Genomic DNA, 18,803 nt, shown 5'->3' on the forward strand with positions numbered 1-18,803 from the left:
GGGGGTCCCGCGCCTCTGAGGCTTTGCCAGAGCAAAGCCTCAGAGGCGCGGCACCCCGCTGCCGCTGCGGCTCTGCTCCCGTGTCCCTGGTCTGCTGGGGAGGGGGGGGGCGTGGCTAGTGTGCCCCCTCCCCCCCCAGCAGACCAGGCTTTTGTTTTGGACCCTGGAGCAGAGCAGCTGGGGCGCTGCAGATTGGTCCTGCAGCGCCCGCTCTGGGCACTACTGGACCAACCCGGCAGCACCCCAGCTGCTCTGCCCCAGGTCCTGATTCAGCCGCTGCTGGTCAGTTTCAGCAGTGGCTGAATCAGGACGCCTGGGGCAGAGCAGCTGAGGTGCTGCTGGGTTGGTCCAGTAGCGCCGAGGAGCGGTGCTACTGGAGCAACCCAGCAGCACCCCAGCTGCTCTGCCCCAGGCGTCCCCAAGTCAGCCGCTGCTGAAACTGACCAGCGCTGACTACAGGAAGCCTGAGGCAGAGTTGCTCTGTCCCAGGCTTCCGGGAATCAGCTGCTGATCAGTTTCAGCAGCAGCTGACTTGGGGAAGCTTGGGGTTCTTAAGTTGAATCTGTATGTAAGTCAGAACTGGCGGTCAGTTTCAACAGCGGCTGAATCTGGACGCCAGTTGCGACTTACATACAGATTCAACTTAAGAACAAACCTATAGTCCCTATCTTGTACGTAACCCGGGGACTGCCTGTATGTGTTATTTCAGCATTTGTGTACAAGAACAAATATCTAACTTTTTACTTCAGTGATTTGTGGATGGAAACAATAGGATAGTATTCACCTTAGCCCTCTTGATTTCACATTAATTTTACCAGGTGTATTACTTTTAAAAAGGGTCACTGTCAACAAAAAACCTTTCAGTCTAAAACATGTTTTAATGTTATTTAATATTTACATTTCAAACACACTTAAAAGTACCCAAATTTGGGTGAGGCCAACTGTACTAGGCCCCATTTGGGATGTAAAAATCCCATTTAATCCTAATGTTTAACCAGTTAACCGATTAAGCAGGGCCCTGGGTGAGGAACTGACAGTGATGCTTACTGGGTAACCAATTCTCCGTTCACATCCCTAAGCCTAATACCTGCTATCATTAAAAATAACATCCAAAATTACTATAAAAGATTACAAAAAATTGTTTGTTTTTTCTTTATGCATTTGAATATACTCTGTGTATAGCTCTTTTCACTCACCAGTCTGTATAGCTTCACACTTTTGTGAGGTTTGACAGGGCAATAGAAGAGAAAATTTACATTTCAAAGATACAAAAATGTGATTGTACAACCATAAAGATTGGCAAAAAAGCCCAGAGTAAATGTAGTACCTGAATCTACTTGTTACTTTGCTTTTGTACTAATTAATTTTCAATTTGATGGTATCCCTTCAAGTCTGAATAAAGCAGCTACATATTCAGTAAATATACAGTACCATTTTCTTAACTTTCTATAATGTCATCTTAAGATTTTTGGTTTGAGTTTTAAGAAAAAATATTTCAAAGCTGAACTGAAAATTTCTTTCCCCAGTTTATGATGGGCAGTCTAGCATGCAGTCCACAAGACATCCAAAGCCATCACCATCTGCTGTTCTGAACAGTTAACATGAAAGTAAAATCTACAAATAATTTCAATGTGCCCATCATAATCAAAAATCTTTGAGGTGTACTGCTGCTCTTTAATATCAAATAATCCTGTGCAGGGATGTTAAATTTAGATTTATTGGCTAACTGAGTAGTCGATGGAATTTCCATTGACTACTTGATTAGTCGGTAAAGGAGGTGCTAGCTATCCCGCTGCACCTCTGCCTTTGACATGCACAAGAGGTGCGGGCGGCTCTTGTATATTTTAAAGGCAGAGGTGCAGTGGGGAACCCGTGTGAGTGGAGATCGAAATCGTCCCTGCTCACGCTGGGTCCCTACTGCTGCACCTCTCCCTTTGAAATGGCATGAGCAGGGACTGAAGCTCTTGTACATTTCCTTCACTGCACCTCTACCTACACTGCCCCCGGCAAAGACGCTACTGGTAGGGAACATCTTTTAAATTAGCTGATACAGAGGCAGCAAGGGTGGGATGGAAGCCACTAGTGACTCGACTATCTGATAATCTTAGACTTTTCGGGTAGTCGACTAGTCGTTGACATCCCTAGTCCAGTGGCACCTTAGAGACTAACAAAAAAAATTATATTATATATATATATACACACACACACACACACACACACACACACGAGTTTTTGTAGGGAAAAACAGGACTACTCATTGTTTTTAAAGTTACAAACTAACACAGCTACCCCCTCAGACATTTAGACGTGCTGTTCTTTAATATTACATATAAATTCCATAGCAATGTTTGTCCAGACTAGTTTTCTAGGATTTGTTTGTACCATGTATCTCAAGAAAGAATATTCCCTCAGAAAAAAAATACACAAGGAAGTTTAATCAACTTAATGCCTCAATGCTAAGGCCTATTAAACTTTTAACAAATTACAAAGAGAAACATACAACATATAATCGCAATAAACAGCATTAACTACAGATGGCCTTGATATTACACCCATTTGCAGTTCAACAGGATTTTTAACCACTGATTCTAGTAATAACAGATTTGGAAGTAAAGTCTCTCAAGCTACTTTATAAATGTAAACCAATTTTACAGGATTTATTTGGTGACTCTTATAGTTGGATTTGCATTCGAATCTACACTGCAACATTCAATATATACTGAAGTGATCTTCATAAATTGTATCAAATGAAAAAACTTCTGAATGGTATAATGTTGAATGCTCAAAAACATAGCATGAGTCAATTCTTAAGAATTTTAACTATTTAAGCTCTTGTATTTATAATACAGATTTATTATATATCAGTGATGGCAACCTATGCTAGTGTGTCAGCTGCATAAGTGACCCTCCATCTTAGTGGGCCATAAGACTGTAATAACCAAGGCAATCTCCTGGGACAGACTAGTTTTGCTAACTTCGTTGGCATACCTAGAATTTGCGGGGTATGCTGATTGAATCACAGCAGTGCTCTGACTGCATGATTCTCACAGCCAATGTTGTATGCAATCAGCACACACCTCGTTTCACATGCTCTTGCTTTATGTATGTGTCATTTTTTTCTTCCTGTATTATTACTAAAGTAACTATGTGGACGGCAACCAGCTGAATCTGGCAACAGGTTGCTCACCCCTGCTTTTTATTGTTGTGGAGATCATTAAAATAAACCCATAAGAAGAATATTGAAACCTTGGTAACTAGTTTGATTAATGAAGCAGCAAATTTGGAAACTAAAAAAAACCCTTAATGGGACAAAATGAATGAATGGTATAAGGTTTACTACCATGAGCTCTGGAAAACTCAAATACCACTCCTATGGCTCTGAAACATGTCAAGTATTAATCTCAAACATGTGGCAATAAAGTATTTCTAACCACATCACACTATTACACATTTAGGTTATTTCTTGATCTAAAAGACTATCTTCCACAGGAAACATTGCATCTAAAGTTCTAAATGCATTTTAAGATGAGACAGATTATTTAACAAGTCTCACATTTCTAGTTCTCTATACATATCACACAGCCATCTAGAACAAACATCTCTTGGCCTCCCCCCAGTCCCTCCACACACAGTATTTATGGATTACAAAATTCATACACCTACCGAATGTGGGGAATATGCTAACAATTAGATCTATTCAATTAACCTACTAGTACAATCTTAAATACAAAACAAATCTAAAATTGTAATATACCTTTCCCCATCATATGCCCTCATTTATTGGCATAAACCTTGAAATTCCATATATATATATATATATATATATATATATATATATATATATATATATATATATTTACCCTGCCTCCATATTAAAAAATTCAATGCTTTTATAAAAAGTGTGTTCCAGTGTTCATAAGCAGCTTTGCAACACCACACAATGGCCAAATACAAGTCAAGTAACAAAACAGTCCAGCTCACCTTTTCTAAGTGTCCTTTTACACATTAGCATTTTTAAACTGTGAATGCATTCAGGACACATCTATACTAGCAATCTCAAGCATATAAGAATGGCCATACTGTGTCAGAACAAAGGTCCATCTAGCGCAGTATTCTGTCTTCTGACAATGGTCAATGCCAGATGCCCCAGGAAGAATGAACAGAACAGATAATCATCAGGTGATCCACCACCTGTAACCCATTCCTAGCTTCTGACAGAGGCTAGAGACCCCATCCCTACCCATCATGGCTAGTAGTTATTGATGGATCTATCCTCAGTCTCAGAGGGATAGCTGTGTTAGTCTGTAACTTTAACGAATAATCTCTTAGGTGCCACAGGACGGACGGACGGACACGGACACGGACACGGACACGGACACGGACACACACACACACACGGTATTATGAGCTTTTGAGCGCAAAACCCACTTCTTCAGAGGAGGTTTATCTAGCTCTTTTTTTAACCTCGCTATAGTCTTGGTCTTTACATCCTCTAGCAGAGAAAATATGAAGTACAGGCAGTCCCCGGGTTATGTACAAGATAGGGACTGTAGGTTTGTTCTTAAGTTAAATCTGTATGTAAGTCGGAACTGGCATCCAGATTCAGCCGCTGCTGAAACTGACCAGCGGCTGACTACAGGAAGCCCGAGGCAGAGTTGCTCTGCCCCGGGCTTCCTGGAATCAGCCGCTGATCAGTTTCAACAGGCTGAATCTGGACGCCAGTTCTTACATACAGATTCGGCTTAAGAACCCCAGGCGTCCCCAAGTCAGCTGCCTCAGGCTTCCTGTAGTCAGCGCTGGTCAGTTTCAGCAGCGGCTGACTTGGGGATGCCTGGGGCAGAGCAGCTTGGGTGCTGCTGGGTTGCTCCAGTAGCACCTAGAGCGGTGCTATGGGACCAACCGGCAGCGCTGCAGCTGCTGTACCACAGGCGTCCGGAGAAAAGCCGTGGAGCACGGGGGCAGCAGACCAGGGAGACGGGGAGCAAAGCCGCGGAACATGCTGGCAGCGGGACAGCCACGGCGCGTCTGGGCTGTCCGCTGCCCACGTGCTCCCCGGCTTTGCTCCCCGGCTTTGCTCCCCGTCTCCCTGGTCTGTGGAGACGTGGAGCAAAGCCGCGGAGCACGCGGGCAACGGACAGCCCAGACACGCCGCGGCTGTGCTGCTGCCGGCGTCCTCAGAGGCTTTGCTTCCTGTCTCCCTGGTCTGCTGGTCTGCAGACCAGGGAGACGGGCAGCAAACCCCGTTCGTAACTGCGGATCCGACGTAAGTCGGAACCACGTAACTCGGGGACTGCCTGTACTTCCTTTGGTTGGTTTTAAACCTAATGCTACCTATAAATTTTATTTTGTGGCCTCACTCTACAGTTCTTGTGTTATGGAAAACATACATCTCATTCACATTTTCCACACTAGTCATGATTTTATGGACCTATCATATCGCTCATTGATTGTCTCTTCTCCAAAGTGAGAAGTCCCCGTCTTATTAATCTCTCCTTATATGGAAACTATTCCACCCCCACCCCAACCACTTTTGTTGCCCTTTTCTGAACCTTTCCCAATGCTAATTTATCTTCTTTGAGAAGAATCTACCACATTTGCACACAGTATTCAACATGTGGCTACATCCTCTTACTATATATTTTAGGGTTATTTGTGCATGTCTGTCCATCTGTAACTGTTTGTTCAAGAACTCCTCCTAAACTATAAGAGCTAGGACCACCAAATTTAGCATGAAGCTTCCATTTATCTAACTTAAAACAAGGTAAGCATTTGGTTGGGTCAGGACAATGGGATGTACCTGGATTCTGATTTTATTCCACAACAAGAAAAGGGACAGTTATGCTCTGGAATGACTCCAGGGAGCAGCTGCCAGTCAGGGCTGGACAGCACAGCCCTGGCTGGCCCAGGAAGCAGTCATCAGTTGAGGCCAGACTTCATAGCCTCTACTGCCACGACCACCATGGGGAACATCTGTTGGCTGGGACCAGGCAGGGCACCCCCCAGCTGTCATGGCACCCCCAGACACCACTGCTGGCTAGGCAGCACAGTCCTGATCAGCCTCAGGGCTGCCCTGAGCCTTCCCCTCCAACAACTGCCCTTAACCCCACTCCCCCCACCACACACATTCAGACACAGACACACCTCCTTTCCTCCTGCCCTCACTCTTGCACACACCCCCATACCTCTCAAACCCTTAAGCCAACTCTTTCATTCCCCACAAACCCACCCCCAGCTAAGCCCTCCCAACTTCCTTCCCTGACTCCTGCATCCCTACATTCTCTGCCGAGATCCCCAAAAGACCCAAGCAATGCCTGGTAAATCCTCTCATGTTTTATACAGAGGCAATAAAATAGTTTATTCTCTATTCCTTTCTTAATGATTGCTAACATTCCATCTGCTTTTTTGACTGCTGCTGCACATTGAGTGGGCGTTTTCAGACAACTGCCACAATGACTCCAAGATCTCGAGTGGCAACATTAATTTAGCCCCCCTCATTTTCTATGTGGGATTACGTTTTCCAATATGCATTACTTTGTATTCATCAACATTGAATTTAATCTGCCATTTTGTTTCTCAGTCAGTCATCTGGTTTTGTGAGAAGCAGCATGGCTGCACTGATTAGAGATGTGAATGTTTAACCAGTTAACTGGTAAACCTCACCCTTAACAGATGCTCATGCTTCCCGCAACTCCCATTTGCCAGCAATGGTGAACTGCGGTCATTGACTGGAGGTCCCAATATAAACTGAATGTCTACCAGTGTTTCCTGTAAGCTATGCACTTATGCAGCTGCTCAGAAAATTCAAATGTCACCCAGGTGATTAGCAGAGTAGTCACAGCGAGGATTTTTCTTTCTACTAATGGTACACAATCACACTTGCCTTGGTGCACATACATTTATTCCACACATGGATGGACAAAATCTGCATATGGATGAAAGTCTAGAGGGAACACTGCTTGTGGCCTGCCAGTAGATTACTCTGATGGGCCATGTGCTGTAGGTTGCTAACCCCTGATTTAGAGAGAGATGCATAACTATTGAGTGCAATCTGTAAAATCAGATGGGGTTCAGGGAAGTAACTTTCGTAGCATGTTCAGTGAATACTGGTTTTGTGTGAAAATCCAATGTGCTACATTAAAAAGAGATGGATGGATCTCCCTCATACATTGATTTTATGCAAATTTCACAAAAGTATACCTGGCTGCATAACTACATAGACAAGATGTTAGACAAGCCACTAGAGAGAGAAGATCCTCATCATTGATATCTCTCAATTTATCCAGTGTGCCAGCAGGAGTTATAATGATGTAATAACCTATTTCAACATTCAAGGCTCAGCAGCATAGAATCTTAAGTGCTCTTGTTCCAATGATTATATCAGAAAGATAATCTGGTGAGCTATTTTCATGGAAGAAAAATTTTGACAAATTGGAATTATTCTTGATGCGAAAGTGTTTATTCTAACATGCTGATTAATTCTGTTTTTCCAAACGTGTGCAGTATTAAGAGTAAATCAATCATTGGTATACAACAGATTTTTTTTTAAGTTAGTTAAGTAACAAACTTTTAAGTTTAACAGCAGTCAGTTACACATTTTTCAGATTCTTCTTCCTTCTTCCCCCCAGATACAATTTCTTTAACACCTCTCTCTGTCACACATACACACAGGGGATGGCGAAGGAATGCAGCCATTTAAAACATTTGACTTGTCACCTAAACTACAAAATCAAACAGTAAAATTCCAACACATGGTACAGTAAACTTCCGATAATCCGGCACCTTTAGGACCCAGGGGTGCCGGATTATCAGATATGCCGGACTATCAGAAGGGGGGGCTATGAGGGGTCTGGAGTGGGGTGGGAGGGGATGCCACCCCAGACCCCTCATAGCCCCCCCTTACGATAGTCCGGCTCAGCCCCAGGCATCCCTGATTCAGCCGCTGCTGGTCAGTTTCAGCAGCAGCTGAATCAGGGATGCCTGCAATAGAGCAGCTGGGGTGCTGCCGGGTTGGTCCCGCAGCGCCGAGGGGCGGCGCTACGGCACCAACCCAGCAGCACTCCAGCTGCTCTTGGGGACGCCTGGGACAGAGCAGCTGGGGTACTGCCCGGTTGGTCCCGTAGCGCTGCCCCTCAGGGCTGCGGGACCAACCCGGCAGCACCCCAGCTGCTCTTGGCGACGCCTGGGGCAGAGCAGCTGGAGTGCTGCCGGGTTGGTCCTGCAGCGCCAAAGGACGGCGCTGCGGGACCAACCCGGCAGGACCCCAGCTGCTCTGCCCCATGGGGTCCCCGATTCAGCCGCTGCTGAAACAGATCAGCTGCTGATTCCAGGAAGCCCAGGGCAGAGCTGCTCTGCCCCGGGCTTCCTGGAATCAGCTGCTGATCTGTTTCAGCAGCAGCTGAATGGGGGAAGCCTGTCCGGCTGCCCCAGCACTTCCGGGTTCCTGATGGTGCCGGACCATCAGGAGTCCCGGAGCATTGGATGCCGGATTAATGGAGTTTTACTGTACAATGAAAAACTGGCATACTAGAAAACCAAGATCCAAGCAAGCATTTCATTTTATATCAAATATTAATTGATTGGTTAAGTCTACACAATCAAAATAGGTCCTGAATGTCTATGAACTTCACTGAAAGGCAATCAAGCATTAATCACTCCTGCCCTGCAATTAAGATCTTGTCCACATTATGGTCTGAAGTCATTCCAGCTTATTTCCCTGACCAATTAGATGAGATGTTTGTCCTTATAATCATGTTACAGAACTGTATTATAGACTCCTATAAGTTGTTTATAATAATGCTATATGGGAGGAAAATACCCTACACACATCAGCCAGGAAAACCAGGCTAGAAACCTCATACACAGATCTCACTATTACTGTCTCAAGAGTGATGTGGACTGGACTATTACATTTTGACAGTAAAATTGGTTATTTTGATAGCATTTTGTGCTCAAGCTAAAACGATCAATACCATAAATGTAGATAGAAGCAGCACAGGTAAAATATGAATTGTGGACTTTCTTCCCAGATGAAATATGCTATGTTTTAAAACTGTGAATCTTCAATGAAATTGCAATGATTTTACAAATGTTCAGAAAAATATATTTTGTAATTTAGAATCTTTACAAAACAACAAAAAGCTACTTTGAAAAATTTATATTTATCAATCTGGCAACAGCTTCCAAAAGAGAAGACGTCACCTCTGAAACCTAATGATCAAATGGATTTAGTATAGGGTTGGGCACAAGAAATGCCATTCTGTGTCTGCCAGTAATACCTGCCCCTTTACTGCAGTATAAAATATTAATGAGTAAGTAAATGCTGATGCCATTTCATAGATGAGAGGAAAAAAGGCTCAGAGATTATTTGATTGCCTAAATTCACGGCAACTAGCACCAGAAGCAAAATTATAATCCAGGTCTGATTCTTCCAAGTCCTCTGACGAAGCCATCTAAACAATAGTGTTCCAAAGTCCTCTTTAAAAAAAAAAATCAGCTTCTCCCTCTGCCAAAAAGATGCAGTGGCATTTTTATAGGCCAGAGGGATTTTTTTTTTTTAAATGAATTTGGTCCTAGTAGTAGGCACTCACCCAGGCAAGTTTCCATTTATTTTGTAGATTCAGAGTTTTCATTTAAGAATTAAAATTTTTCATCTTGAGGGTTTATATTTACATTTGGAAAGTGTTGTCTTACTAAACCCGCAGAGCTGCAATACCTTTATTGCTGCTCATTCTTTTTCCAATACTCAGCAAAATGAAAACTGACCACTTTTGCTAGTTTTGACTGCTGCTATTGAGAACCCTGAGAAACAGTAAAACTGACAAAAATCAGGTCCATTTCACTTTCCTGTCTGACAAATATTTTTCAGCATGTGGCCCTATTCCTTAAATCTAACAATGAGTCTGCAAAAATTGCACCCTTAGACTACCTACTTTCTCTAAAACTTCTTTCAATTGCTTTTGAAGGTTAGGGTGGGATCTTCAAAAGCACCTGAGTGGTTTAGGTTGAACACACAAACATCTAAGTTTATGACAACTGCAAATTTGACTTCCTCTGAGTTAAACAGCAAGGGTCCCCTTATTATTATACAGGTTGCACCTCCCAAAACAGGCACTCTCTGGTCCGGCAACATGTTCCTGGATCAGAGAGCCCCAGTAGCCTAGCAGCAGGAGAGCCATCTAGGAAGCAGGTCTGGGCTGAAGCCGATGGCAGACCCTGTCAGTGGGACAGGGGCCTGCAAGCAGCCCTGGCAGCCTAGGGATAGGGCCCAAACTTTCAGCAGCCCCCAGCAGATACTGGCAGTAGGGCCGGGGCCACAGCCAGCCCACAGCAGCACGGGGACCAAGCCAAAGCCTGCAGCAGCTCAGCAGACAGTCTGGCCAGGGTGCGGGGAGGCAGCAGCGGAACCAGCATTGGGCTGAGACAGTGGGGGCCCCTGTTGCTGGCAGCACTGAGGATCAGCGAACTGTGGTAAGGAACCTCCTCTAGTCCGACAAATTCCTGGTTTGGGATAGGTCAGGTTCCCAGGGTACCAGACCAGGAAGGTCCAACCTGTACTCTACATTTATGATACCTACAGGAACAGAACCACAGTATCTACAAGTTTCTTATCATATGAAGACTAGAAGATTTACCCGGCATTGCTCGGGTCCTTAACTCAAATCGGTTCTCTTTTTTCTTCATTTAAATCATTCTGGGCTAGGGATGAGAGGCTCAGTATGCAGTCCCAGCCTCCTCTCATCTCAACAGCTTGGGGCTAGATGAGAAGTGCTTCTCTATGGATGCTGCAACTGCAGCAGGCACAGCCAGGGGAAGGTAGCATTTTCCTGAACCAGGAGACAAACTCTCTGAAGTATATAGTAGCTGGCTGTCCCTTTCTCCATCCCTGTCCCCTCCTGGACCAATGGGGTCATAGATGTCCCAGCCACCATCTCTGGCACCTTCCTGTCCCCCCCAGTGGACGTTCTGCACTATAACTGCCATTCCTACCAGACCCCTCCTTTTCCATTTTATGAGAAACAATGGAATTTCTCTCACATACCATTATCCTGGCACAACCAAACCCTGACCTTGCTTATGATAAGAAATTGCTGGATAGCAAATTTAGTGGTCCCAGCTCTTATCGTTTAGGAGGAGTTATTGAACAGACAGACTCATGGATGACCAAATGCATATTCCTAAAATATATAGTAAACTCAAGTGTGTTACAGTCTTATAATATGGAAATAAAAGCGAAAAATATAAAAAGCAACTTATTCTTATCAATACATATAGCAAGTATTGTGTTCTTCCTCATTCTGCAACGAATGTAATTAGTTTTTTCTTCTGTTTTTCCTGTTTCTTATTTTAGCAGTGGTCCAGAAAGTTTAAGTCAGTCTGGAGGAGCATAAGAGCAGCAACGTACACAACTATTTTCTTTAAAACGTACCTATCATCACAAAGGTTGAAAATTTCTTATCAAGTTCAAGGTTTGTCCATCAGTTTGAGGCATAATCACAAATTGATCTTTGTTATATTTTCGGTACCAAAGACCATCACAGATTGTTCTACAAGTGAGATCTCTTTATGCTGTTGTCTTTAAAACATAACTCTGGTAATTTAAGCCTCTATCTTGGGCTTACGATCATAATCATTCAGAAGAAATCTCATGAACTTTCTGCTCTTCCACTTTCAATGGAAAAAGTTTCATTCCACAGCCCAATTGATCTTGAAATATATTTAAAAAGTTTTCCTGCACTTTCAGATGAGCAAAGAAATCTTTGTTAGCCGGCTAACTCTTGAAGGTGAGTAAATTTTACTGAAGATGATGTAGAAAAAGATGTATCATGATTAGGAAAGAAAAAGCAAAGTAATGGAAAAAAGATTAAATGCTGGATTTTTGTATTTAACATATGAAGACAAAGTTCCATTGCAGGCTTAACCCCCCTCCCTCCTACAGTTTTGTGCATAGTATCTAGTTCAGTGGTCCCCAACGTTGCGTGGCTGCCGGGCGCCCGGGGGCAGAGCCACTCATGTTCCGGGCACACGGGGGCGGGGCCACACATGCGCCGCGCACCCGTCGGCGGGGCCACCCACGAGCCATGCGCCTGGGGTCGGCACTGCACATGTGCCGCGCGCCCGGGGCAGGGGCCGGCAACGCACCCCGGGCCGGCACCGCGCATGGGCCGTGCGCCCGGGGCCGCCCACGAGCCACACGCCCCAAGCTGGCACCGCACATGTGCCCTGGGACCGGGGCTGGGGCCGCCCATGCGCCCCGGACCGACCCTGCGCATGTGCCGCGCGCCCAGGGGAGAGGCCGCCCATGCGTCCCGCGCCTGGAGCCGGCACCATGCATGTGCCGTGCGCCGGGGGCGGGGCAAGCCCAGATGTTTCAGTGGGCGCACAGAAATCCCCCGGCGGGCGCCATGGCGCCCGCGGGCACCACATTGGGGACCACTGATCTAGTTAGAAGCATAGGGGAAAAAATAGGTTAAAAAAAGAAAGCCTTTTTCAACCTGTACTCTCTAGGTTGTTTCAAAGTATTTTCAGATAAGCAGACCCATAAAGATTTTATATTCTAATCCTGAAATGTTAAAGTACCTGTGTCAATCAAATCATTGGCATGGTGCACAAAATACAACTTAGTTTTAATGTTTGGACTGGGCTAAGAAAAAGGATGCTCAGTTCAGGTCAAAGTTGATCCTTGATTCACTGAATTACACCTAGGCAAGGCATCCTTTAGTACTATTGCCAGAAAGCATCTACACATTCATACACAGACATTTGAATTTATGCAGAAAAATCCTGAACTGCTGAACCAACATCCTGGCTTTTTTCAAGTCATGAGGAAGACAGAGAGAATAAGGACAACAGGAAAAATGCTACTCTCCACAGACCAATTCCATGCTCTGTTTCCAAATTTCACTCTTGGAATACAGCTAGGAGACATGCTGTCAGAGACAGAAATGCAGAAACAATATACAAAGGTCAACTCCTTCCTCTGCAGAAAGGAGAATCTTTTTCCCACAAATATTTCAGATGTATTTAGCTATAATCACTTGAGAGATATCTTGGAGTCACTGTGGATAGTTCTCTGAAAACATCCACTCAAATGTGCAGCAGCAGTCAAAAAACTAAACAGAACGTTAGGAATTATTTAAAAAGGGAGAGAGAATAAGAGATAATATCTTATTGCCTCTCTATAAAACCATAGTACGCCCACATCTTGAATACTGCAGAGAGATGTGGTCACCTCATCTCAAAAAAGATATACTAGCATAAGAAAAGTTTCAGAAAAGGGCAACAAAAATTATTCGGGGTTTGGAACAGCTGCTATATGAAGAGATTAAAAAGACAAGAACTTTTCAGATTAGAAAAGAGGAGACGAAAGGGGATATGATAGAGGTCTATAAAATCAAGGCAGGTATGGAGAAAGTGAATAACTTTTCCTTATTCACTTGTTCCCATAACATAAGAACTAGGGGTCACCAAATGAAATTAATAGGTAACAGGTTTAAAACAAACAAAAGGAAATTTTTCTTCATTCAATGCATAGTCAACCCATGGAACTCCTTGTCAGAGGATGTCGTGAAGGCCAGGACTTTAATAGGGTTCAAAAAAGAACTATATAAATTCATGGAGGTTAGGTCCATCAATACTTATTAGCCAGAATGGGTAGGAATAGTATCCCTAGGCCAGGGGTTAGCAATAATTTTTGGTGGGGGGCCACTCCAAGATTTTGGAAAGTGGTGAAAGGCCACATTTTTCTATGGCGGATGTGTGGGGTGCGGGAGGGGAAAGGGTGCCAGAGACAAGCTTTGGCTGGCAGGCGCTTACCTAAATGTGTCTCAGCCAGCAGCTCTGCAGCATCTGCAAGGCAGGCTGGGCTCTCTGCCTGCTGCAGCCCCAGACCCTTTGAAAATATAGGCTGTTCCCTCCATGTGGTTCTCAGCTTCAGAGAGGGAACGGGCATACGCTGCCCCCGTTCCCCAAGTCAATCTCTCAGCTTCTATCAGCTGGTTGTTTCCGGCCAATAGGAGCTGAGGATTCGGCAGAGGGTGGGAGATTACATGAAGTCTCCCCTTCCCTCCAGAGCAGAGAGGCATATGGAGCAGCCCTGTGTTTAAGACAGTGGCAGCTGTGTGCCAGAGGGTCCTAGCAGGGTGTCCGCAGCCCAGATCTGGTGGGTTGACGAGCCACATCCGGACAGTGAGACATATCTTGCCCACCCCTGCCTTAGCCTATATTTGCAGGGGCTAGAATGGATAACAGGAGAAGGATCACTTGATGATTACCTGTTTCTGTTCACTCCCTCTGGGGCATCTCTCATTGGCCAGTGTCGGAAGACAGGACACTGGACTAGATGGACCTTTGGTCTTGCTCAGTATGGCAGTTATGTGCATGAAGTTGGGGAGCAGGAGGCTCTTATTGGAAGTAGTAATGTAGCAATTAGGATGCTATGATTTACTATGGCCACCAGAATCCCTTCATTTAAGGAGAACAATGAAAACAAAACTCCAGAAAGGGTAGGTCATGAAATGACATCCCTTTTTTATGAGAGGGCATAATCTAGGACCCATCTGTACTTCAGTGCTAAGCCACAAAGGTGCAGTTGAACTCCAAATTTCTGTCATGATCCCAAAGTTATTTTCTTCTTTTATAAGTACAATGTTTGACAAGTACCATAAAATGAGATGAGGAGAAGCACTTCAAACACACACTGTGCAACATATATAGGAAAATTAAAATTAACATTTGTGAGGATACTGCTGACAATACCATGATCAGTACTGGAATCCGCAATTCTCAATCCAGCAAAGATTTAAGCATGTGTTTAAACTTTGCTCATGTGAGCAAAATTCAACATCTGCATAAGCATTTGTGAGATCAGAAGAAGTCAGAAAAAGCCTTCTCCTTAATATTCGTTTTAAAAAAACCGAAGGAAGTCTACTCAGTGATTGCAGGACCATAAAAAGTTGTTAATCTACAACTGAAAACTATTTATTTCTTCCATCACATTGGTCAAAACTGCCCCGAATGATATAAAATATACTGAATATACAAATACGGTCGGCATAATACAAATCCCAATTAAATTATCTTGACATCTCTATGACTCCCCTCAGAAATGCATTAAATAATAGGGGTATCCAAAAGACACCAATCTATTATAGCGGGGTAGCCTGCAAAGACTCAGTTTTAAAGGATATTGAGACATCTGAAACTACTAATTTTAATAATCCTCCCATAGAAGTGTTGTAAAAACACTTTTGTCCCTGGATCGAAGATTCTGCATGATGCATTTAAGACTATTAAGCTTTAATTTAAATGCTAATTATAATGCTGCGAAAAATCATCAGTGTGGAGTGACAACAACAAAACCTAACTAAAATTCACTCTGGTCCAGATCCTACAAATATTTTTGCATGTGCTTAACTTTACACACTGCAACTAGACCAACTGAAGCCAACCACCAGTAGCAACAAGGAAAGTCCCTACATTTAACACTATTTACACTTGATCCAAGCAAGTCTAAATGATGGTGGAGAAAAAAACACATCAGCAGCCACAAGTATCTTCTCCATATATACAAGTGTTACTTCCATATTTATCATTGGCAATGATGTATAATTTTTAATAAAAGTAAGAATTTTTGGCAAAGTTCTATTGTAGAAAAGGACAGATAATGATTTAACAATAGCTAGTTCTCTAACCGGTATGCACTACAAATTTAGCAAACTGATGCAGGATTAAAGCATAAGCACAGATCCCTGAGCCAATGGAATCCTACAGAGGTTAATGCCAATGATAAACATAAGGCAGTCAGCCACCCCTTGTCCGCACCACAGGATCCATGCTAGTGGATCCTAATGCAGGACTAGGTCCCACTTCTGAAACAAAGCCAAAATATAAACAATGAACCTTTATAATTTGCAAAGCATGTGTTATTTATACTCAATAAAAATGTCTTTAATGAGGTATTACAAACAACTGAAGCACTTTAAGTATATTCATACAAGACAATGCTTGTCTAGTTTTCATGAGTATCCAATTATTAGTAGTGGTAGCGGTAGTCAACATTTATGTCACATCAACATCCCCAAAGGCTGCATCAGAGGTTTTTTGTTTAGATAGTCATCCTACTGTTATTTTATTCTTTACTCTTCTAATAAATGCAATAATGTCACTGTGTAGAAAGGAAAATACATTTGAAACTAATAAGATTGCAATCCCCTTTCTACTGGGCTCTGTAGAAAAATGCAATAGTGACAGAAAATATTGACAGTTCTGAAAACATTATAAGAAACAATATTCTTGTTGAAGACATAAAATATTTAATTACAGGAATGTATTGTTTTGCCCATCCCTGTCACAAAATAGGCTAGAGTTAATCCAGTAAGCATATTAGAGTTTGGCAAATTAGAGTTAGATTAACAGGGCTATCTAATTTTCCAAAACAAGATTTTGCATGTTTGTATTATGTTTTGTTTAAAGACAAGTATTTTCTCATGTTTATATCGTGCATAGTTATTTATGCTCAAATGGTAACAAGCAAAAATTTACAAGCAGGTCTACTGCCAAGCAAACAAATAAAACAAAATCAGTAGATACAGCTAGCCAGTGCAAGATTTCAACATAGTTTTACTATGGCAATAGTGCAGATTATTTGGATTGCAATGGTTTCTGACAAAGAGTTTAGAGAAGACTCTTTCTTCTTTTATCCCATGCTACCTCCTCCCTGGTACTCTAGAATGTAGATAAATGCTTTTGTAACTCATATATTAGATATGTTCACATTTTTTTAAAAGGAATAATAATTGCAAGCAGATTAATAAATAATAGAACTTAAAAAATAAAATAAAAGACACTAACACCACAAACTGGTGCTAGAACCTTCATGCTGGTTTTTAACAACCTGCCAAAATGACTAGACAAGGAATCATGATAAAGCCTTCAAGGCCTACAAGAGCAAAAGGGTTTGAGGAGTAACAAACAGCTCTGTTTAGGAAAATCCTATTAATTAAAAACTAAGATTTTATACATTTGGGAGTATAAATCATGCACAGTGACAACATTCACATGCCTGATAATCAGAATAAACTAGTGTTTTTGCTTTATTCCTATTAGATACATCATGAAACACTGGATTATTACAAGGGAGTAGGTTTGACACATTACTGATACTGAAAACAAAGGTGATTTAAGCCTGATTTAGTTACTTGTGGGATGGCAGGGGAGATAAAAAAATGCAAGAATAGAGACAAGAATGACTACCAGATTAAAGTGATTTTACCTATTCCATAGGCTTTAGCACAGATCCACTGTAGATTAGCAGCTATTTTCGCTCTGGCTGAATCATAGAGCTCCAAAGGGACAATCTCGACTGCACTATCTGTCAGGGCATCCATTTTTCTTCTGGTGCTATCTCCACCAGCACAAACATCAACATCCACCATCTACAACAAAAGCAATGCCATGGTTTCCATTACCTTTCCGCCTCCACCGCCACATAATAGACCGGCGGCCTGAACGGATCCTTCAAACGCATCCCACCAGGCAGGATACTGCGAATGGGAATGTCACAGGCCTGGCTTCCCCCCCTTCTTCACTCCGCCAATGATTTGCACTGGCTCGACCCCCCCCCCCCCAAAAAAAAAAATCACCCACCTCTCCAAGCCAGGTAAGGGCTTTTTTCCATTCACACCCCCACCCCCCTTGCATTTCAGTTTGGGGCTAAAAAATACAGAGCCCCCCCCCCCCGGCAGTTGTGACCGGCCCCTGCCCACCAGACACACGCACAAATCCCATCAAGAAGAGCGAAGACTCAACCTCCGGCCCTCCCAAGGTAGCCTTCATCGCCCCCCCCCACACACAATGCCAGCGGGGACCACGCCGCTGCTGGAGGCTGCTCAGCGGCCTCCAAGGGGTCCCTGATGGGCGGGGGGGGGCGGCTGGAAGATGGGGGGGGCGGCTGGAAGATGGGGGGGCAACACCTCAGGCTCCAAATAAGGGGCTGAGATTTCTCCCCCGCGCTGAGGAGATGCCGCCTCCATCCCGACGCCCGCAGGCAGAGGATGCGGGGGAAGGCCCCCCCCCCTGGGGACCCACCTGGCTGCTCCCCCCCACAGGGAGCCCGCCCCGCCCCGCGGCCTGTAGGCTCGCTCGCCCCCACCCACCTCGCAGGGCTACGGCTGCTGCATGCCCCGGCCGCGCCCGGGCCCAGGCGGAGCGCGCGGGCTGCGGGGGGAGGCGAAGAGGCCGGCTCCCGCCGCGCCGCGCCGCTCCACACGGACGCAAGGAGCCGCCGTCGGCCCGGGGGCTGACTGACTGACTGACTGGCGCGCGCAAGAGCGCGCCCGCGCGCGCTCAGCCCCCTCCCCTCAGACAGCGCGCGCGGCCGGCCGCCGGCTCTGGAGGAGAGGGCGGGACCGGCTCGCGCTCGCGCTCGTGGAGGGTGGGAGGGGAGAGGAGCCGCACCGCCGCTCGCGCTCTAGCTCTCGCGTGGGCTGCCGCCCCGCCTTTCGTGCACTGCGCAAGCGCCAGGAGGAGAGCCTGTCATTGGCTGCCTCGTCTTCCCCAGCAACCGTCCCCTGGCGACCAGAGGCGTGGGGGCGGGCAGAGGTATATAAAGCCCTGGCCAGGCCCGGCCTGGATGATCTATTAGGCAGCCAAGGGGCAGATTTCGTGGAGACAGGCTAAATTTCAGAAAAGCGTCTTCTGGAAGAAAGAAAAAAAAGGCTGAAAAAGATATGCAAATTGCAATTTGCGGCTCTCAAGGGCTGTGTCTACACTGGCATGAATTTCCGGAAATGCTTAAAACGGAATAC

General features: G+C 44.5%; 1 protein-coding gene across 2 annotated transcripts in view; it reads right to left on the bottom strand.

The window, feature by feature from the left end:
* The window catches only part of CAMSAP1 (calmodulin regulated spectrin associated protein 1), a 52,317-nt gene extending 33,843 nt beyond the window's left edge, over positions 1-18,474 (bottom strand). For both annotated transcript variants that reach the window (XM_075905521.2, XM_075905520.2), the window contains exons 1-2: positions 18,153-18,474; positions 17,270-17,432 (exon numbers count right to left, since the gene is read on the bottom strand). In XM_075905521.2, coding sequence (XP_075761636.1) covers positions 17,270-17,432 — 163 coding nt within the window. In that variant the 5' untranslated portion in view covers positions 18,153-18,474. The remainder of the gene's footprint in view (positions 1-17,269; positions 17,433-18,152) is intronic.
* Positions 18,475-18,803: the final 329 nt, after the last annotated feature.

The sequence above is a fragment of the Pelodiscus sinensis genome, chromosome 23, assembly GCF_052426305.1.
Source record: "Pelodiscus sinensis isolate ZL-2025 chromosome 23, ASM5242630v1, whole genome shotgun sequence".
Taxonomy (NCBI): Eukaryota; Metazoa; Chordata; order Testudines; family Trionychidae; genus Pelodiscus; species Pelodiscus sinensis.